Source organism: Epinephelus lanceolatus, chromosome 23 (assembly GCF_041903045.1).
Source record: "Epinephelus lanceolatus isolate andai-2023 chromosome 23, ASM4190304v1, whole genome shotgun sequence".
Lineage (NCBI taxonomy): Eukaryota > Metazoa > Chordata > Actinopteri > Perciformes > Serranidae > Epinephelus > Epinephelus lanceolatus.
The window spans coordinates 27,829,770-27,852,500 of record NC_135756.1 but is presented as its reverse complement, the minus strand read 5'-3'; the positions used below and the strand labels follow the sequence as shown (position 1 = coordinate 27,852,500).

General features: G+C 43.8%; 1 protein-coding gene across 2 annotated transcripts in view; it reads right to left on the bottom strand.

Annotated features, from left to right (window-relative positions):
* The window catches only part of arid2 (AT-rich interactive domain 2), a 44,248-nt gene that overhangs the window by 1,115 nt on the left and 20,402 nt on the right, over positions 1–22,731 (bottom strand). For both annotated transcript variants that reach the window (XM_033614855.2, XM_078165048.1), the window contains exons 5-21: positions 17,794–18,012; positions 17,241–17,308; positions 13,085–13,154; positions 12,442–12,692; positions 9,744–9,840; positions 9,444–9,653; positions 8,899–9,063; positions 7,768–7,846; positions 7,471–7,605; positions 7,087–7,298; positions 4,477–6,944; positions 2,460–2,614; positions 2,238–2,376; positions 1,984–2,069; positions 1,580–1,703; positions 770–861; positions 1–562 (exon numbers count right to left, since the gene is read on the bottom strand). The exon at positions 1–562 is cut by the window's left edge and continues 1,115 nt beyond it. In XM_033614855.2, the coding sequence (XP_033470746.1) occupies positions 451–562; positions 770–861; positions 1,580–1,703; positions 1,984–2,069; positions 2,238–2,376; positions 2,460–2,614; positions 4,477–6,944; positions 7,087–7,298; positions 7,471–7,605; positions 7,768–7,846; positions 8,899–9,063; positions 9,444–9,653; positions 9,744–9,840; positions 12,442–12,692; positions 13,085–13,154; positions 17,241–17,308; positions 17,794–18,012 (4,682 nt within the window). In that variant the 3' untranslated portion in view covers positions 1–450. The remainder of the gene's footprint in view (positions 563–769; positions 862–1,579; positions 1,704–1,983; positions 2,070–2,237; positions 2,377–2,459; positions 2,615–4,476; positions 6,945–7,086; positions 7,299–7,470; positions 7,606–7,767; positions 7,847–8,898; positions 9,064–9,443; positions 9,654–9,743; positions 9,841–12,441; positions 12,693–13,084; positions 13,155–17,240; positions 17,309–17,793; positions 18,013–22,731) is intronic.

Genomic DNA, 22,731 nt, shown 5'->3' with positions numbered 1-22,731 from the left:
TGTACTCTTCAGTCGACCGCCACTCACTCCAACGCACACATCAGTTCACGGGACAAAGAGAAAAATAAAAAATAACCAAAAAAAACAAACAAAAAAAAACTTAAACAAAATGTGCTCGTGTTTGGGGTTTCGTCGGTGAAGTCCCTCGGGGAAGCAGTCTTAAAGAGCCCCCCCTGGTGGGCAGCTGGTGGAAGACCCCGTGGCAGTTTTTTTTTTTTTGTGTGTGTGTGTGTGTGGATGGGGGAGGGCGGGGGTTTGAACACAGGTAGGCGAGGAAGGAGGTGAGGGATGAGAGGGGGTTTGGAGGGTGCCAGGCGCGGCACAAGGAGGGTCTTCGTTCCGGTTCCCGCCCTCTGCTCCCCCCCGCGAACCCGCTACGGCTCACCGGTGGCTTCCTCCTCTCGTCTCAGGAGAGGGATGGGGGTTGTAGACTAGGTCGTCCTTTTGGCGTTAAGCCTGGAGTGAGCGCGTCAGTTCGTAAAGGCATTTGGCGAGCGTGGTGGAAACCTCCATGTTACTTAGCGCGAGCACAGAGAGGTGCGTCTCATGCCTCTTTACCAACCTGAGAGACAAAGGAAGAGAGACGTGGGTCAAAATAAAACACTGATAGACTCATAAAATGCACTCCTCTGATGCAATTTATTAAACATTTAAGCTTCACAAAAGGTGGTATTTGCATTATACTGTCAGGTGTTTTTTATTCTGTCCATTCTGATGTAATTTTTATGACTCATAACTCATAACTCCTCACAGCCAGAGGGACACTTACATGCGACCACAGTCAGAGTGCTTGGCGATGTTCTTTAACGTTAAGGCAGCAGTTAGTCGTATGTGTTTGGTCACTGGTCCCTCTTTCTCATCCTAATAGAGGAAAAAACAAAACAAGAAATTAATTCATGAATTCCACTTTTATAGATGACAGATGTTCAGTGGGAGTGGCAACTGAACACACATTTTCCTGGACAAAATTTCAAAACTTTTTCATGACTTTTCAAGGACTCAGTAGAATTTCCAAAAACTTTGAAGGATTTTACAAATTTCATGACTTTTCCAGGCCTAGAATACAAGTTTGTAAAATTCCATGACTTTCCCAGGTTCTCCATGACAGTGAGAACCCTGACAGGTAAGACAAAGGCTGAATTTCCATTTGTATAGTTGTGATAGTGACATGGCAACAAGATGAGTGTTCTAACACAAGCAGGCGTTCTTCACAGTAGCAAATGTCATATTATGCAGATGATGGGTGTTTTAAACCGGCAGAAAACATGCCAGTGTATGTACAGTCTAATGAAGTTTTATAAGAAATTTTTTTTGCAAATTCCAGCCTAATGAAGAGCTGGAAAGTTCCAAATTCTTTCTCCCAGCATTTTAAGTCAATCCTGAGCCTGTGTTTGAACCATGAGGCGAAGGAAACAGTGGGATTTAAAAGCTTCCAAGCAGCTTAAGTCCACCTTCGCCAACCAGAAGCTTTATAAGTCATACAAAAGTGTGTGTGTGTGTGTGTGTGTGTGTGTGTGTGAGAAAGAGTTTTGAGAAAATCCTGGAGAAATGAGGTAATGGTCAGCCTTGTTCTACTCACAGTGAAGTCCCTGAAGACCAGATTTCGAGAGCCTCTGCGAAGGGCCATGAGAGCTGCGCTCGGATGATTCACGATTGCTTTCGGTGCTCGCTGTGTCGGAGTACTGCCTGCCGCTGGCGGAGTCCTTTATAAAACATCAAGCATACACGCCATACATTATTGTCATGCATCAAATAGCACCATAAGTACTCTGTTTTTCCACAGAAACTGTAATGCTGTATTTTTGATTAGGTTCCCAACAAGGGAAATTCCAGTGTATCTACCATTTAAATTACATACAGTTTAAATATCCACACACTGGATCCAAATTAAATCAACCAGTCAATGCTAAAGAAATTGAGTAAAGCACAAAGAGGAATACAGTGTAATCATGTATGAAGATTAATAAAGAAAGGTGTATGTACTGGGAAGAAGTCTGATTGGGACTTTGCGCCTGCTGCTCCTCTAGTTTGAGTCCTGCCAGCAAAGCCTCTCGAGAACAGTGCTTATCCTGCAAAAGAAAAGATTGGAAACTATTAGACAAATCTTGTACAGTTATTTCATTGTTACAATTTTATGTTGAGGTGATAATAGCACAAAAACACTGAGCAAAAATGGAGAGTCCCTGTACGACCAGTCTTTTCACTACCAGCCACAGAGAAGGTGGAGGGAGTCTTACCTGTAGATGTGTGATGAAGGACAGTCTCTGCCGGGGAAAAGGTTCACATCCCTCCCACTGACAGTGGCCTCCATATACACCTTTTCCTCCATGTTGCGTCGCTGCGTGGTAAAACACCTGAGACGGCGTTTCAAACCACCTAGAGGAGAAACGAGCAAATCAGCAGAAGCTCAACGGTGGCTCAGCTAAAGGTGACTATGAACGTCTGTCTCTGACACGTACCGTTTACAGGACTGCCACAGACACTTGAAGTTCTGCCCTGCTTTCCTGCTCTGCTCTGGTGGTGCTGCGGGGGTTTGCTGTGCTGGGAGGCGAGGGCTGTGGTTACCCCCAGGTGCAGGCTGGGATACAGGTGGAGGGGACGGGGTAACTGTAGGCTGTGGGAAAAAATATGAATATAAAATAAATGGAGACACCATCAAGTGATAACCCTCATTCCATATTAAGATATTGAAGATATTCACCATTACTGACACATACCAACCTTTATCAGACCACCTTGGAGTGGACAATTATTAAACATTATTGGGTTTGATTATATATAACTTGGAGTGGAAATTTAATCTCCTTGTTTGCTGTTTCTTTAATACTTGAATATAATGTGTACAAATGCTAGAAGGTTGGACCAAGTCATTGTTTTGCAAGTCACATAAGGACTAAAGTCTTTGCACTCAAGTCCTAAATCAAGACAAGCAAGTCCTAAACTTTATGTTTCGAGACCTAAACAAGTCACTCTTCAATAAATTAATTCCATTTTTTAAAAGTAATGATAAACTGAATATACAAAAATCATAACTGCCTTCTGAAATTTGTATTTATTTGTTTAAAAATTGAAAAGAAAAAGAGAGCTGATTCAGGCTTGTGTGAGGGCATATAGTATTTTCAAGTCAGAAGACTCAAGTCCAACAGAAGGCACGAGTCATTCGTGTTTAAGTCCAAGTTGAGTTGCAATTTTTGATTTAGTCAAGTTGACTCAAAAGTCCTCAAATTTCTGACCCCAGTCCAAGTCACGTGACTCGAGTCCACACCTCTGAAAAATGTTATTTCAAGCTGAAAAAATAAAAATAAAAGTGTGTGTATAGAAATGTATAAATTGTAATATTGAAGTAAACTAAATAAAATTAAGTTTTTAAAAAAAAAAGAAAAAAAAAAAGAATCACGAGCAGTTTTACATATTCACCAGCTGCAGTTGTAATTTTCCTCAAACACAACTTGTTGGCTGAGATGTAACCCGGGCCTGTCTCTTGGCAGAAGTTGTTCTCTCAGCTGCTTTGCTATAGGAGGTGGGTATCAGTGAATGCCACATGGTCTTAACTGGCCTCACCTTCTTAACCTCCAAACATTAACTCTGAAGTGATATGCAATGGGTGCATATTTGTTGTTGAGGATGATGTTGGAAAAATGATTTTTACTAGTCTGTTTTAGCTCTTAGATTCAGGCTTTATCGCAGATGAATGATTGTAAAACTAACTTTGCAGGAGGAGTAATTGCCTCCTGCTGATTCACACACATAACTTTCTCCAGGATTTTCAGTTGGGGAATAAGGCAACCCATCTCCAGTGTAACACCACCAACCTCACAAAATTTTTATCATTTGACACGTTGGTTTTCAGTCTGATGATTCATACACACTGCGTCATAACATTCAGGATTGGCACGCAAACAAAAAAGATAAATGTCTTTCTGTAATCTTTGCAAAGTGCTTAAATGCCAATAGCCCGTTGTGGCTTTTGTTGCTGTATTTTTGACAGCCCCTCAACAGGTTTAGCTTCATTCTGCTCCACAGCCAAAGACCTTAGCAACTCATTAAGACAGAGAGAGGCACTGAGTGGAGAGAGCAAAGAGATGTGCTCTTTCTTAGTGAAAAAATCTGAGGGCGTAGTATCCTGTATCGTGTTATGTGTGAACTGCAAGTCAAATGATAGCTGTATCTCAACTAAGACCGCAGAACAAGAACACAACTACTGCTGTAGATAAATGTATCAAATAAATGCTACATTTTGCAATGTTTTACCTCCACAAAAGGCATTTTGAAGTATGCAGAAAAATAAATATGAATAAAGGATAGAAAGAAGAAAGAAAGTTTTGGCTATACTGGAATGCAGGTTAGTAAAAGGCTTAGCATATGTTTTAGTAATAGATGCCCTCAACCGGTCATTTTGTGACAGACCTGACATTACACTACTAGAAGACACTGATAACTGTGGCTAACTGTGAGACTAACCCTACAGTGACTCACCGTTGAGCCAGCTGCCAGTGTGGGCGAGCAGTTCCTCTGCTGAGTGGCGTTCTCTATTGCTACTTTGGCTACTGTGCTTGGGTCTGTTCCTGCTGGCACCGCCACCATGGTGGCACTGCTGCCAGCGTTGTTGGGGTCACTGATGGTGATGATCCGCACTCCCACTTTATTGGGGATCCCCGAGGGTGCTGCCGCTGTGCTGCGCTCCTCGTTCTCAGCCGGTCTCTTGAGACCTCGAGCCTCGGAGGCCACTCCGTTTGCAGGAGGGGCAGCGAGACTCTGGGAGGTAACAGTGGAGGGGAAGGTGGAATTGGGGAGCAGTTGCTGTCTTAATACAGGCACAGCGTGGCCGGGCCCCAAAGGTCCATTAGTTAATTCCGAGGGAGGCCTGTTGCCTACTGCCTGGGGTCCGTTAGCCAGGCGCTCGGCCTGCTGGGCTTTGGCAGTGTCCTGCTGGGGGGGAGGAGGACTAGGAAGAGGAGGGTCTGACCCATGACTCTTCTCAGAGGGGCCCACCTCCCCATTCCCCAGGTACTGTTTGGAAGCAATGTGATTTGGAATGTTTTTGTTTAAGTTGCCACCACTGTCACAACGATCAAAGTCACACACCCCGTTGACTAGAGTCTTTTTGGGGTCGGGGTTGCCCTCCAGGGGGGTGTTCAGGCTGGGGGAGAGGGCCTGCTTCCCATTAGCAGGGTGACTCTCCGTAGCCGGGCCATTGAGTGCCCCCTGGCTGTTCCCTGAGTGGTATGGAGGTAGATTAGACTCCATGCACTTCCGACCATTTAGCAGCTTGGCACCTGCCGCAACATCGCCGTTACTGGTTTTGCCGTTAGAGTCTCCTTCTGCCAAAGACGAGTTCTCCATCACCTCTATCTTTCTCTCGTGTATGTGCAGCCCCGTGGCGTCCTTGGCCTCCTCCTCCTTTTGACAAATGATCTTGTCTCCTCTGAGGGGAGCTGGCAGTGGTGGTGGCGGCGGTGGTGGTGGTGGTGGGGGTGGAGCTGCCGGGGCGTGGTGGGGCACTGTTGCAGTAGAGAACGGAGGAGGGGGAACTCCCGGAGCCACAGCACCCTGGCTGACAGCAGCAACAGCAGCAGCGGAGGTGGTGAAGCCAGTGTTGGGGACCACGGTGAATGTAACTTGTCCAGCTGCCGTGGGGCCCTGGATGATGGTAGCTGCCCCTGCGCTACTCGTGGAAATGAGCTGGCCTGGCACGAGCTGGACCGCCTGGAGGGCTGGGGCTCCTGCAGCAGGGAGCTGACCAGGAACCAGCTGGACATTGAGCTGCTGAGGCTGAGGAGGGGGATTCTGGGTGCTGTAGCTTGTCTGGTAGATGACCTGTGGACTGGGTGCTATCGTGCTGTTGGGAGGGGGCACCTGTGGAGCGGGTAGGATGAGCTTTCCTCCCGGAGTAGAAGGCCCTCGCTTTGGAAGCAGTAGCTGTTTGATCAAGCTGGACTCAGTGGAGGTAGGCTGAGAGGGGGGATTTTGGGAAATTATTTGGAGCTGTGGCTGTTGTTGATGCTGCGGTTGATGCCGTTTCATGGACAGTGTGTGGCTGACAGTTTGATTGGGCTGGACCTGGGTGTTTGAGTGGGAAGTGGGAGGCGGGCAGGGGCTGGAAGCAGCGCCAGGCTGCCCTGCTATCTGAATAGTCTGGGCACCGGGAATGGCGGAGGGGTTGGCAAGAACGATCTGGTGTATGGCAGGGGTGTAGGCTGGGTTCTGCTGGGGGTTGGGACTGACTATTACTACACTCTGCGCCTGCTGTTGAGGCGGAGGCTGCTGGTTGGGAGTGGCTATCGTGGCTGCTGGTCCACCTGACTGGTTTGGCGCTGGTTTGGGGGCGATATTCTGAAATGTGACGCGAGACCCTTGGGAATTGGGCACACCAGCGATACTCAACGCCTGACCACCCCCCACCTGGATGGAAGAAGAGGGTGTCGTTGCCGCAGCAACACACTGAGGCTCCACCTGGGGAGCTCCACCCTGAGCTCCAGTCAGGGGAGGGGTTTGAGGCAGGGCCGGGTGCTGGGGGATGGGAGGACACACACCTTGTACCCTGGCGGTGAGGATGTGGCCCTGTGGTACCTGCTGAAATAGCGTAACAGGCGTCCCCGTGGGGAGCATAGGGGAGTGTTGCTGAGCTGCAGGTGGAGGTGGAAGGGCAGGGTTCTGGGGGCTGTGGTTCAGGGTGGCTGGTGCCGACGTGGGAATCTGGACCACAGGACCAGGTCGGACCTGTTGCTGCTGCTGCTGCTGCTGCTGTGCTGCTGCCAGAGGATTTGGTGGTAACTGTGGAGACACCTGCGGGGTTGCCGGGTGACGGGGAACAGTCGGGTGGCTTGCATGGGGAGGTTCCTGTGCTGTCAAGGCCATGGAGGGGGCGGCACCAGTGGTGCTGAGGCTGGGGCCTGGGACCCGGACAAACTGGGGTGCAAGACTGGGAGGCCCGAGAGGTATGCCTGGTAAAACACAAAAACACAAACACAGAACTGTTTAGATCCTAGATACTTACAAAGAATCTCTTACTTGGCAAACTTTCCCATTAACACTCAAAGAAAAATGAATCAAAGAAGTAAACATGATTAATTCCACTTGTTCTACCTGGAGGTGGGGCCTGAGGGTCTCCAGGAGCTTCATGTCGGGCTGCTGGAGGTGTTGGAGCTGCCGCCGGATTCTGCTGCTGAGGCTGCTGGTAGTACAGTTGGATGGGCAAGGGGATCGACCGCCGCCGTAGCCCTACCAGGAGAATCTGAACCTGACTGCCTGCCTTGGTCTCCTCTTGCCGCCGCATTGTGTGGTTGGGAAACACAGTCCTGTGGTGGTAGGAGAAGATAAAGGTTTCGTCACAAAGGGACAGATATGCTTTGGTAGAGCTGCTCAACAAGACGAAGGGCAGCAACTGCTGCGTAGCAAAGCAATCTTAGGGCGAAGACAAAATGCTATGTGCTGGTGGAACAGAAATACATCAGATGGGGGAGAACTAACCGCAGACATTTGAGGAAGCCGGCGGAGTTCAAGATGTTGCTTCGTCCCATTTTACTGCACGTGGCCAGGTACTCGGAGTACATTTCTGATCGAGACACAGAGCCCTCGGCGTTCGTCTCAAAGTGTGCATTTAGCCTGATGGAGAAACAAACCGCAGAGTGATTACTATGCAAGCAACAGACACAAGGAGGCATATGAACAAGGAGAATCCTACATTTGTTTTCTCACAAAAGATTATTTATTTGTATTCTTCAGTTAAATTATCAGAATTGACATTCACAGATAAATTAATCTTACCACTGCAGTGTAAATTTTTCCCCGTCTAGTTCAACAATACCAGGAGGTGGCTGAGTGGGCTGAACTGCGACCCTCGTTACTGAAAAGACAAAAAAAAAAAAAAAACATTTAAGGTTTATAAACGTAACTCCTTCTGTATAATTTATTTATCATTGTCCACTCATTTAAAGAACTTCCAGTGTGTAGTACTCCCCAGGCTGTCCACTAGATGACAGCAAAATTTAAAAATAACTTTGCAGCCCTGTGGAGCACACCATCAGCACAGGGATGACACTTCAAAGCTTAGGTAGGTTTAGTTCCCACCAAGGGTCACCTGTTAATCCACACACTCATGGTACTGCGAGAAGCTCGGAAGGCTGCTTTTACGTCTGCATGTGATTCCTGTGTCTCTGCCCACCATGATATAAGCTGGTAAACCATTAAATATACAGAGATTTAAAATAAATAGGTGTTAATATTCTTGATAGTCTTAGCCCCTAGAAATGTCATTATGTGTTTAGTGCTTTAACGTTTATTAACTTGAATCATCTATATTTTGTCCATCAAACATGGAATATTTAACAGTTGCAAAGTGTTTCATCATAGGCGGGAAAAGGTTCAAATATGGAAAACTGCTCGAGTCAAGCCCTCCTTATTAATTAGCCCAAAAGAATTAAGAGATCAGAAAACTGCAAATGCCTTTGTACTGCTGTTTTTCACCATAAAAATTCCAAGCAACTTATTCCAAGTGCCGAAGGAATATCATATGAATGATCAGGAGGTATTTAAGCCAGGACTAGGTACAAAACAAACTAGGCTGGTAAACAACTTGTAGTGCAGTGCTCCAGTGGCTCAGCAACAGGTGACTTAGCAACTGTAAGTGAATTAGCTGTTCACTAGCAGTGATTTTTTTGAACGTTACAACAAACTTTAACTTGAGTTCTTTTAGGGTTAATCATAGTGAAGCTGCTCTGTAGTATTGTAGCAACACTCAACAAAAACAAGGTCATTTTTACTCTCCTACTAATTCCCCACCTAGCAGGAGGTCAAGTGTATAAACTCTTGTTAAAACAGAAAAAACTGTCAAAAGTTTCTAATCAACTAACTCCCTTCAGTGGTTTGAGAGATCACATGCGACAAACAGACACTCACCAGGCGCCGCTGCTCCCTGCACGGCTGCAGGTACCTGCTCTACCAGCTGTGGTCGAACCTCGGCTGCCTGGTCAGCGCTGGCCTGATGCTCGATCAATCGCACAGCTGCTAGGGCGTCAGGTCCAAACGTGTGGAGGTCAACCGATACTAACCGCACTAACAGGTCTGAGTGGGGAGAAGGAGAAAGAAGAAAAACAAGGGTCAAAACAGTCACATTTCAGCAGTACAGCAGATCAAAGAAATGTTTCTATGGAGATAGATGTGTCTTGATATTATTTGTGTGAACAGACTGACAATCCGTGTGTAAATGTGTAATCTGTGAATATTAATCACCTTTAGCAATATTTGAGTAAACTCAAATATTTTGCAAATACAAAATGGATCTACAAATACAAAAAAATCCCAGATAACAAAAAATCTGAATACATTAAATTAGTTCACAAATAAATGAAAAAAAAAAAAAAAGTGAGAATATTCCGAACATTTACAATTTTTAACAACGTAAATCCAGTTTTTATTTGTGAATGACAGTAGAGGATTCATACCTATGCTACGGTCGACGGAGGCGATCTTGCTGCAGGGAATCTCTCCGAGCTGGGCCAGCAGGTACAGCACCTCCAAAGAGGCCATGAGGAGCATGAGATCAGGCAGGGTGAGGAGCATTATTACCTCCCTGTACGAGTCCTGGTCCACGTACTCACAGATTAGCACTCCGTTGTCCTCCGCTTTGCTGAGGTTGCCCAGGATTTCCATGGCTAAAGGACACACAGAAAGATGCATTTAAAATGCTTCATACAGCTTTCTCACACTAAGAGGTCACCATAATGAGCGGGCTGAAAACTCACCTCTCATTTTGAGAAACCTGTCCCTGGACATCAAACATTTGGTGATGGTGTGAAAGATCAGATGAGTTGTCCGAAAGTCAACGGGATCCAGCTGGAGCTACAAGAAGCCAGACAAGATTTATTCAAACATCCATTCCACAAACCAGCATTTATTCTAAATATTAGAACATCCTTCTCAGATTTAAACCCTACGACAATGGGAGTTGACCTGATACTTACTACACTGAACTTAACAAAAGCATGACTATATTTAAAAGCAGCAAGTTGGTCAAAATCCAAACAGTAATTCCATCATGACACTCATGATACGCCTTCTTGGTCACGACATATAAACAACCTTAAGAGATGCTCTGGTAGCATTCGTATTATTTACATTAACAGATAATAAAAAGACTTTGCAGTATCATATCTGTAGAAAGTGTTAACTGCCCCTAAACCCAACCATCCAATTAATAGCATCAAAGGCTTAACTGATTGTATCAGGGACCCTATGCATACAGCCTCTAAAAATAGATGTGGGCTCATCTACATGCAACACATACCAATAAATGTGATATGGAAATTGAAGCGGGCCCATTTAATATATTCACTGTGACTCCACGGTCTGTCACTACTTCACCAACAGTCTTAATGATATCCATTTTTGTATTTAACAGTTTTATTCTTTGCTGCAATTTGAGGGTCTGTCTTCAATGTAGGTCTCCAAGAGCTAAATATATGGTAATTCACCGTGGTCAAATAAATAAGTAAAAATTATTCCGAAAAACAGACTGCTCAGAAGTGACACAACGTGCCATCTGGCAGAATAACCATACCACTTGGGTGTCCTCGATGAACCTAGCAGCCATTAGGGATGGGCATGAGAGCTTCAGTGCTTGATTTAACGTCAGTGTTATGCCTACTTTACATTACACGATTTTCACCGTGATTTTGACGTTGTAGAGGATCTTGAGAGCCACCTTGGGTCGGAGGTGAGTCGGCAGATAGTCTGCCACAACGAGTCCTCATGTGTGAACAAGCCTACGAGCAAGTCGCCCCCTCGTCTGCGACTGGGATTGGATATCTGGCATGCTAGAAAACTGGAGAAGTGTGACACGACTGACAAAGAGCATCAGCCAATGAAAGGCGGAATACGTCCCACGTCAGCATGCAGGAGGACGGAAGAAATGTGAACCGCAGGGTTGCCACTTGCCAGGTCCACTTATTAGCCGCAACTTTGGGCTTGTTTCTACAGTGGAGTTGCTTATTTGGGCTTGCTCTCTAACGTCACCTTTCTCTATATATATCCGTCTAATAAGTTATTTGAACACTCAAAAGATTACGATAGTCTCCGCGACGCAAAATTAGGGTGAAAATTGTGTAATGTGAACTAGCCTTTACTTCATCATATGGACAAACCACTGCTTAACCTTCCACATGTCCATGTGTCTTTTTTTTTTTTTTTACTGTTTAAAATAGGTAAACTCTTATTTTATGGTAGAGCTGCGTGTGGTGTATTGCTTCACTCAGCGCCTCCTTGGCCCGCTGTCGCACTCTTTGTTTATCAAGAGGCTACTGCTGCGGGAGCTGCACTGGGGAACAGTCGGTGAGAGGCTGCCCACACACAGTGACAGGACTAACTGTTAGCATCACACTGCAAATGCTACGTAACAGATTTGAGCCGTTTCAGTGTCAGTTGTTGGAGCCATTAAACAGCTCAGTGTTGGATGGTAGCCACTGCTGTCACTGTTGGCTTGTGCTAACTGGGCTGACGGTGAACTGACCGGGAAGCAAGCCTCTCTTGACTCTGTCCTAAAGTGCTGCATCTAACCAAAGTAACAGCAGCAACAAAAAGTTTGCTAATTTTTTTCATGTTAATTTTGAAGTTATGGTTTAATAGGCTCAATAAATAGGTTCAATAAATTAATGTAAAATTGCACTTTTTTAAAACTTTGTTGGCCAATTTACATTCCGTTAACATTTTTTTTTTGTCAAGCACTCAAGTACTCTTATCTAAAATGCCCATCCCAAGTAGACATGCTTGTTTTTGAGCAGGAACAGATCATTAAAATACTAATTCAGCTGATTTTGGAAGAGATGACGCAAGCTTGTAAACTAATCATTTTGTACGCTCAGCAAATCAGAACACTGTCAAAACATCTGATCTGCACAAGCTGAGGCTAAGAGCAGATACACACACACAGTTAAATCCACTCTCTATACTTTTGCTCTTTTGTTTTTGGCTTTCAAAAGTCTGGGAAAAAAGGGATCCTCCAAACTCTTCAAATACCAAGCACTGCTTTTGCTACAGCCTAATGCACACCACTTCAAATCCACAGTTTGGCAGAACTGCCTTGTGTACTTACTGTTACTATGCTATGATTGGACAATGGCTGTGCAGGGGAGGGGTCTAGCAAACGTCAATTAAATCTGTTCAGACCACTGACACGAAAAGTGTAATAATGTTTACAAGGTTTTCTTTTTCCTTCGAATTAAACTGGTATCATATATCAACTGAACCAGCCCTTTTTGAACTCCAATTCAGACTGTTTTAGAGCGGAAATGATGACAGTTTACTGTGTCACAGTAACCTATATTTGGAAACAAATCTTCCTCATCACACTCTTTTTTTTCCTGCATTACTGGACTAACCTAAATCCATATCATCAGTTTTTTAAAAAGGTGCCTGAGAGCCCCAAAACAGTAACACCCGACCCACCTCGGCAGCCACGTTGCCTAACGTGTCAAGTCCAAGCTGTCGGAGTGAGATGAGGTTACAGTGGGCACAGAGCAAAAGGAAGCGCAGGCACGTTCGGTTGGCCGCCAGCAGCTTGACGTTGGCCTCCTCGAAGGAGAGGTTTCGCAGGATAACGGCAATCTGCAGCACCCGCTGGGCCTCCTTGTCACTAATACCCGGGTTCCGCGGTGGGTGGAAGAGGCTGTGCCAGCGCTCCTCACACGACGTACCATCTGTAAAGACGACAGAGCGGGAACTATTATTTATTGGTTTTCTTTGTCATGTGTATTGCAGGTGCAGGTGCATCTCTTATTTATTCACTCTTTTTAATTCATATGATCTTTGCTTTTACTTATTAAAAATCTTTTATAGAGGAAATATTAAATACTAAGGTTGATCTTCAAATACAAAGAACAAAAATGGATTAAAAACTGCTAAACAAAATGTGTGCCACTTCTCTCTCACTGGTATTACATGAGTCAAAATGAAAAGGAAGTCACAGTAAACAAAGCAAAGCACACTTGTTCATGTCATGGCACTTTGAGTGTCAATAAATAACAGTGGGAGCATACAGGGGTGTACCCTTTTATTGCTTTCTGTGGCTTTAAGCACCAAGTGTGTTTACCTTGTGCTGGGCTGTTCTTGTCCCAGATCAGCTCCCTGACTTCAACGTCCTCCACCACCTCCTTCCAGAACTGCAGGAGAACAGCAGCTGTTAGCAGTGTGTTTGAACACATAATTCACTTGTAGATAAATTAATAATCAAAATTGATTCAGCAGAGCCAGAGGTTATCGTCGTCTCTATTCCATGCATTTTCTTCCCTTGTCAAAACCTGGCGCCTACACTACCCAGACTACAACTCAACTGCTAACAGGGGAGGCTATGACAGTCATCAATGTAAGAGGGTCTTGGAGCAGCAGATCTAGTACAGGAATGTTGAAGTTATAGGGACAGGAATTACAGAGATTAAATACATTTATTTACAGATGGGTCACAGGATCCACAAACAGAGGCAACAGGGGCAGTGGTGTGTGATTCCCAGTCACCACACTGGGATCTGTCAGAGAATGACAGATTATTTGTGTGTGTGTGTGTGTGTGTGTGTGTGTGTGCGCTGTTGAGTTATTTACAGTTCTGTTAGCATTAGAGTGGGTGGAGGATGTGATATCAAGTAAAATACTCGTGTAGTGACTCAGTGGCAGTGCTGTCAAGCATTTAAACAGGATCAGCCAGAAACCATCAAGACCTAGTATGGCTAATACTGTTTACTAATACAAGGTCAGGCAGTCAGGGGAAAGAGACAGCGTTCGTGTGGGTACCAGCACAGGAATCCCAGGAAATGAGATAGCAGACAAATAAGCGAAGGAGGTGATGAGACAGAATATGTACATGTTCAACATAAAGCAGGAGGGCCAGTGTTTGCGGCCGCCTAGAGAAAAGGCAGTGCACCCAGCACTCTGACTCTTTGGTGCAGCTACTCGGAGCGCTTCTTGTTGCAACTTTTTCAGAAAGGCTCTTGTGTCGTCACTGCCACTTCTTTTTCAGGCAACCAGTCATATGTTAGATGGGGCAGGACTCGTCATGGTGAGTGTTATCCTGTTGTCACCATACACATTATAAGTTTGTTGTTAGCTGTACAGTCCCTGACAAAAGTCTTGTCGCTTATCCAAGTTGTAGGAACAACAAATAATAACTTGACTTGTAGTTGATCAATTGGAATCAGAAATGGCTTATATGAAAGGCAAAGGCCTCTAGATTATGCTTATTATACCAAAATAAAGTTGTGCATCATTCACTGAATTTTATCATTTAATTAGGACAGAAAGGTCAGATCTTGCTTGGACAAAAGTCTTGTCGCATACAAAAATAATGTACTGTAGAAATGATACTTTCTGTTGAATACACAAACATGCTCCAATAACATCAGAACATAAAGTCATGGTGCCTTGGGAAAAAGAATTAATATCGTGTATGACTCCCATGAGCTTGGAGGACTGCATCCATACATCTCGGCAATGACTCAAATAACTTATTGATGAAGTCATCTGGAATGGCAAAGAAAGCAGTCTTGCAGGACTCCCAGAGTTCATCAAGATTCTTTGGTTTCATCTTCCAAGCCTCCTCCTTCATCTTACCCCAGACATGCTCAATAATGTTCATGTCTGGTGATTGGGCTGGCCAATCCTGGAGCACCTTGACCTTCTTCACTTTCAGGAACTTTGATTTGGAGGCTGAAGTATGAGAAGGAGCACCATCCTGCTGAAGAATTTGCCCTCTCTTGTGGTTTGGAATGTAATGGGCAGCGAGAACCTCTTGATACTTCAGGCTGTTGATGTTGCCATCCACTCTGCAGGTCTCTCGCACACCCCCATACTGGATGTAACCCCAAACCATGATTTTTCCTCCACCAAACTTGACTGTTTTCTGGGTCAATCTTGGGTCCATGCGGGTTCCAACAGGTCTTCTGCAGTATTTGCGGCGATTGGGATGCAGTTCAATGGATGATTCATCAGAAAAATCAACCTTCTGCCACTTTTCCACTGTCCATCCTTTCTGCAAGCTGTGGGCCTTGGCAAATGCAGCACGATTCTTTTGTTGTCTTCTGTTTAATGCTGGTTTGTGAGCAGTAATTCGGCCATGGAGACCATTGCGTGAGGGGTTTCTGGTGACCAGTTCTGATGTAGCTCTGCTGCAGTTGAAAAAGGGCTGGCCCTGGACTGCCGAAGCAACAAACGGTCCTCTCTAACAGTTGTGTTACGGGGTCTGCCTGACCTGGGCTTGTCATGAACGTCACCAGTTTCTTCAAATCTTTTTTTTATCCTCTCTACTTGACATTTGGATACACTGAAGATGTCTGCCACCTCAGCAGCAGACTTGGTCTTCAGGCTCTTGATGATCAGCACTTTGGTCTGTGGTTGAATCTTTGGCATGTTGTCAGCGGTCAGGTTGCACTTCACATGAAGGTCTGGTGTGCTGGGGTTCTTTTTATACACACCTGGGAATGTGTTTATTACAGTATTTGTCACAGGTGGAGCTCTAATCTGTGATTGGTTGAATCGTTTAAAGACACGACAAGACTTTTGTCCAAGCAAGATCTGACCTTTCTGTCCTAATTAAATGATAAAACTCAATGAATGATACACAACTTTATTTTGGTATAATAAGCATAATCTAAAGGCCTTTGCCTTTCATATAAGCTATTTCTGATCCCAATTGATCAACTACAAGTCAGGTTATTATTTGTTGTTCCTACAACTAGGATAAGCGACAAGACTTTTGTCAGGGACTGTATACTCAATCCTCTAGCAACGTATGTTAAAGGGACAGTTCACCCCAAAATCAAAAAGACATATTTTTCCTCTTACTTGTGGTGCTGTTTATCAGTCTAGATTGTTTTGGTGCGAGTTGCTGAGTGTTGGAGATATTGGCTGTAGAGATGTCTGCCTTCTCTCCGATGTTATGGAACTAGATAGCACTCAGTTTGTGGTGCTCAAAGAGCCAAAAAATATGCATCAAAGACTCAACAGCAATGTCTCTTTGCAGGATTCATCCAGTAACAGTATTTTCTTTGGTCGTATTATAGGCAAGAGGGAATTTTTGTTTTTTATTTTAGAGCAAACTGTCCCTTTAACTTAGCTACCTAATGCTGGGAGTGAGCTGTTACGAGCAGATTGACAATTGGTCGTAGCAACTTGAATAGCACACTTTTTGTCATAGTGAAACATCCAGCTGGGAGTCAAGAAAAGGAGACAGTTGAGCATGTCCCGATTTCATGCAGGAAGTATGAAGAGGGAAGAAGGACTATGATTACAGGGCTACAGGGGCTAGGACGAGTGGAGGTCAGGATTAAAGAAGTGCTTGAGTGTGAGGAAAGGGTGGAGGGGAGGAAATGGATATTTAAGTTTTTGAAAGCAAGACTGAAATAGAATAGGGTAACAGTGGACTACTGAAGCCAGAAGGAGGCGGTAATGCAACTTAAAGGAGGCAAACTGCTGTAAAATCCCACTGGAGAAAGTGAACTGCTGACAGTCTGGTCAGACATTCAGGTGTGTTATAGTTATACAGCAGCTAATGTAGTCTCGAACCTCTGGCCTCAAACAGAGGAGAGATGTGGGCTGGTGAGCTCATTTGTTTCTAACTTCACACCTTCAGATTTCTGTCACTCTCAAACTTGTAGACGTCAGCTCCAAATTGAACCTGTCACTTGAGGACATTTATCAGACTTCACATAGCTCCCTCTGGAGATACAACACGTTTCATACAACTCTTTTTCCATACACAAAGAAGAACTCCCCAAGCAGACTTTGTTTCCCTTTAATCTGGCACTAAAACCACTTGCAACCTCAGTAGCAGAACACAGATGAAAGCCTTTTGTATTGAAGACACTGGCCCTCTGTTGGCTGTCTGTGACCTCTGACCACTCTAGCAACCATGATAATGCACTCATGACTGAGGATACACTAAAAACTACACTGCATTATTCCTGAGTCATGACTTTACTTTTATGCACGCCTCTTAAACTGAGCGAGATCAAAGTGGATTGACCCCCATTCTCTTTAAAGATGTCTCAGAGAAAAGTGCTCTCTGTGGTTCCTCTGTTAGGAGCAACCGCTGGATTTTCAGCCAATCTTCACACAGTGACGAGTGAAACAGATGCTCTGTGGCGTCCTACTGAAAGCAGTATTTGATACCTATATATAATAGGTCAAATCAAGAAATGTGGGCAGCTTGCAGGAGACACAAAAGGTCACACAATAATAAATATTTTTCTGTACTTTACCCTGACAAAGTCCCGGGAGGTTTTCTCCTTCCAGTCCGTCCCGAATACCCCGGAGAAGCTGCCTAGCGCTACAAAAGCACAAAGGGTGAGAGGGTTAGAGCAGAGCATCAGAGTTCAGTTCAATATTATTTGTCTCTATTCCCTTCTCTTCTTCAATCCCTTGACAAATTATATTTAGGAGGTGCTAGGAACAGAGGACCTTTGATTCTAGAACAAAGAGGTGAGAAAGGAAGCAGCAAATTGTAAAAGTATTTACTTAATATTAACCTGCCATAGGTCTACACAATGAAGATGAAACTAGGAATATGAGTAACTTTAATGCACTTTAGATATCTTAAATTGACCGACCATTTTCAACAGGTACTCCACAATTCAAATGTAGAGAATCAACTGTCTAAAGTTATGTAAATTACAAGATTACTTTGTTGGCTAAAGCTCTAATGAGTGCAACAGATGAAGTGAGAGACCACTTTTCCACTGTAAATAACTTTCCTATCCTGCTGTTCAACATCTGAAGTGAGGAGCACAGTCTGAGTGAGAGTGGGGAACGTACAGTCGTCGAAGACGCCAGCGTGAGCCAGCAACAACGTGACCAGTTTGGGGTCCTTGTCCAGCTGCATGGCGTGCTTGCTCTCGTTGGAAAGCAGAGTGCAAACGTTAACGGCAAAGTCCACTTCGTTGGGTAGGCCCGAAAGGAGAGACAGCACCAGTTTGTTGTAGTCGCACGGGGGAACGAAATCTGAAGAAAGTCCATAGCTTTGGCGGAGATAGTCTGAGAGAGAGAAGAAAAACACACATCAGGGTTATTTTATGCATCTAATAATAAAATTAGGCTATGAAATGTCACTGAGGTGAAAGAAATGTCTTTGACTTGTTCTTTACTAAAGTATTCTAGGCTATATGATGGTGCACACCCACTGAAACACTTGCTGGACACGTTCCAGCAGCATACAAGTTTTACTTTGTAACACAAAAATCCATATACTTCAAAATTTTCCCTATATGCAGCTCATAAATTCAAGTTTGGGCACATTACAAATCTAAATACATTTAAGAACTGCTGTAGAACTAGGGCTGACACCTGCCAGGTGGTTAGTCGATATGCTCTTGTCCAACCGAATTCTCATTGGTCAGACAATCACTGGTGTTAATGTCATAAGGTTGTGTGTCCACCACAGTGTTTTTTCCCCAGCTGATAATGCCAGGTGTTCTTCTGAAAACGCCCAGCGGGGAGCGCTAGAGAGCTTCAAAGGTGAAGCATTTTTTTCAGCTTAGATGCTTACTTGGTGTCTGGTTGCTAGGATACAGAATATCTGCAGAAGTCGAAAAATCAGCACGCGATAGCATACTCGGGAAAGAGGACGGACTTGACGCGCTGTGTAGGTTCAACACTGATTTCTTGGGTGCCCACTAGTTCACCTAGTAGAGCAGGCACCCCATGTACATGTAGTATTTTTCCCATCCCTCCTACACTGTGATTGGACGGCTGGTAAGAAAGTGACAATGATAAACGGCCGCAACATTTTACGCAAAAGGTGAACATTTTCACCTCTTGGGCACCAGGAAAAAACAAACAAAAAATTGATAAACGAGCGCGAAATAGCTGTTCAGCGCCTCGTCACACTGCTAGTGTTTGTAGCATAGTGTAAGTACGTGGCACTCTGAATGCAAAGAATGAAAAATAAAATAAAATAAAAAATCACTGGCCTTGGGTAAAAACTCTTTGGTAGACACACAGAACTACAAGGTGGAGTGCACTCTCAAGTTAATCCTGAGATGACGTGCTGATATTTTTCCCTCATTGACCAATCGAATGGTGGAAGAGCAGGTAGAATTTCAATTGAATAAGATTTTCTTTGGTTGACTTCAGCCCTTATGTCAAACAAGCACTCAATACATGTCTGAAAATGGGGAAAATACACAACTGCTGTATTCAAAGCCAAGAAAAGAAGCTTCACAATACTGCACACCAAAGCAAAAGTGCACACAAATGTTTTTAATGTACACAGTGTAATGTTAATGATGTGAAACATAAACCGCTGTCACGGCATTTGACCTTGAAGTCATCTCTGGAGGAGGAGATGCAGAGAAGAAATGGAGCAGGACAAGACAGGCAACACTCACAGAGAAGAGGATTTAAAAAGCAATCATTGCATCATGTGAACAGAGCAACAGAGTTGCAGAGTAAAAGCTTTCGGTTACCCTACTCTGTCTCCTCACTGTAGTGCTGCTGCCTCTAAACACCTTCAGCCAGTTGAACTCAGATTTATTTTTCCTTTAACTGAGTTTAAGCAAACCAAATGGGGCATTAAGCGGTTTAGTGAGAGCTGTCTTTGCTTCAAATTAGTTTGATGAGCCGTGTCTTGTGTGACTGAGGAACATGAATGTGCTCCAACTTTTAATTGTGTTTGTCTTTGACTCAGTCAACCTCCGCGATGGGCTTTTTATAATTAAAACACTTTTAATCCTAAACAGTGGAGATCCCCGCGTGAGGAAAGAATCATGACTTGAATGTTATCCAACAGCTCTAAATGTCAAGACGATCCAGTCTGTCAACGTGCAATCATTTTGACAACAAAGACCCAAGTCTCCTCCTATCCTATGGGCTGATTTTCTCCTATCAATCATTTTGTGTGCATTGGTGTCATTTCTCCATACAGTGGATATTTCAATTTGGTGCAGGATCTTTGTCGACTGCTGCCTCTGGAAACCAATCATAAAGCAGAGAGGAATCCCGCTGAGCCAATTTGATTTCCATGCTGAAAAGGTTTGTACAGGCAAATGTAATTCAGCTGAGGTGCTATTATAGCAGCAACAGCTCCATTCAGGATCTGCCTGTGTCTGCTTGTGCTCCAACACCTGCAGCGAGCCGGCACTGTACGGAGGGGCAGACGACTGATGTACGACGGCACATCTGACAGAGAGGGCTTTATGAGCAGAGTGGATTTAATGTTGTAGGCCTGTGACCAAAACATGATAAGACAACAGGGAAGACCAAAGCTCAGTGAGAATTTACACACCAACTGTCAAATAATTAACTGTCACTGAGCCTGCCAAGACAACATGGCACAATTTCAGCCTGGCTGTCCTACTACACAACAGTTACCTTTAAATACAGAGCCCAGGGTACAGACAGAGTTCAGTTATGAATAGTCTGTAATAGAGCTAGACCAATAAAATCAGCCAGGCAGATATATTAGCGTGTATCAGCTGACAGCAGATGTATTGATATCAGTGTATATGTCAGCAAATGAGTAACAAGAAGATGATACAGAAATGCCAAACTAGGTTCCAGGTAATTCACACATGCCTCTAGTTTTGGTCCACACAAACTCCTGAGGGAAATATTTGGCTATTTAGCTGCTACATGCTCCAATTAGGTTTAAATAATTGATTTACCAATCCTCATCAATCTTCATTTGAATGATCCGTTACTGGTTAATAAAAACTGAGATCGATCCTTTCACATATGCTTTTTCCTGATACATGAAGCTTTAACCCTGTTAATCTCACTGGTATTAAACAGCCCCTGGGCTAAATCATGAAAGACCGTAGTATTTATAAGCTCCAGTGTTACCTCCTGTGTGTGTGTCAGAGCTGCTCCTCCACACACTCACAAACAAAGAGCGTACAGCAGAGCAGAGAGGCCACGGTGGAGACTGTACAGCGAAATTCACTGGAAAATAACTCGAGTTGACAAGTACTTTTGTTACCGTCAGCGCAATTAAACCTTTGTGAGTAAGAAACCAATTCTTTATCAATACGCCTGTTAGACAAACATAAACATGTCAGGCATGTCAGAGATAACGTTATCTTCTGCCTCCTGCTTAGAAGTGGCGAATGTACAGTTTGCAGCAACTTCATATGATACAGTCTCTGGCTTTTGTTTCTTATCTAATGATTGCAAAAGTGTTGTTGCACACTTCGGATCTGTCATTAGCGTAATTAGCATTCACTAGCTCAGAGGGCTAACTTGGTTTGTTTACTATATCATGTGTACGTCACTGTCACCCTGAAGGTCCCCCCGAACCCTGTTCAAACTCTCTATGTGGGGAAAAAGGAACAAATATTCGAATATTGATAGTGAACAGCTACATATAATTTGACTGACATAATTCTGAGTCAGGTACAGCCCTAAACTTCGCTCAGTATTGTGCTCTCAGGAAAATTATTTATTGTATTGATGTTTTAGATTTGTTTCCTGTGAGATATTACTGAGTACTCAGTACAGTGATTCTGAAATTTTTAATATTCCTGTTACTGCACTGAACAACATAATTATATTTAAGATATTCAAGTCTAATCCTGTTTCTAATTTATTATTTTCAATTCCTTGTACAATTTACAGCAGTAGTTCTTTTAGAATCTCTTATTCAAGCAGAATCGAGTTTCCTAATTAAATCAATCGGGAATCAAACTGAAACTTTGTCCATCGGAATCTAATCGTTTCACAAAATCAGTGGCGATACCCAGTGTTTTGATATTCTGATAACAGTTTGTCTTTTTTCCAAGCAACATTTCCAAATATTTCCTGTTTCAAACTTCTCAAATGTGAGGATGTGATGCTTTTCTTAAGTTATTTAAAACAGTACCCTGAATCTCTTTGGCTTTTGGACTGCTTATTTAATAAAACAAGCTATTTCATTTGGGAATAGTCGTGATCTATTGGCAACTTTAAAAACATTGATTATGGCTGCTTTAGTTGTTTTATTATACCCTTTTCCCATTAAAATTTATGTGTATGGGTGTTTTTTTAACATAGGAAAACCAATAAAATAAAGGGGATAGACTGCTTTTCGATTGGTGTGTCATCCTCAATGTCACAGACAGGCAGGAAAACAGGTTGAGAAACAGAAAACTTATTTAGTCTCTTTCAAACTCAGTGCTGACTAATTTTGACAGTTTTGAGCACTGCTTGGACAGAGACAGACTGTATTTTGTGGCTACCAGTTATTGCATGGCGCTAGCAAAGGGGCTACAATTAGTGCATCCACCCGATGTTGAATTTCTATCACTACCGATTAAAGCAGGAGCTGGAGCCGATAAAAGACTGTGACTACTGCAGTGTCATTCGTCCCAGAAGCGAATGATGATTGTAAGCCCTTTCCGTTAAATAAAAAGCCAGATGTTAGTGGGTTTTTTGTCCAGTGAGAAAGAAGCTATACTCAATTTGCTGAAGTAATGACAATGTGTTTTCACATGGGCCTGTCTGAAGAAAATTCAAATCACTCCAGCACTCCCTACAAGCAAAGCATTAGTGAAACACCATCACTCACAGCCAGCCTACACCCTACAACAACAAGCCTTCAAAAAGAGTTGCAAAGTCAACTGCAAAGGGAAAAACATTGTTTCCTTTTAATGCCTGACTCATCTGAGTAGTGACTGAGAAAAACACACAAGCCACCGACACAGTTCACCACTGTTTGTCGTGTGTCTTTTGCCACTGTGCTTATGTTTTGGAGTCACTTAGCTCACCAGGCAGACGGCTGAT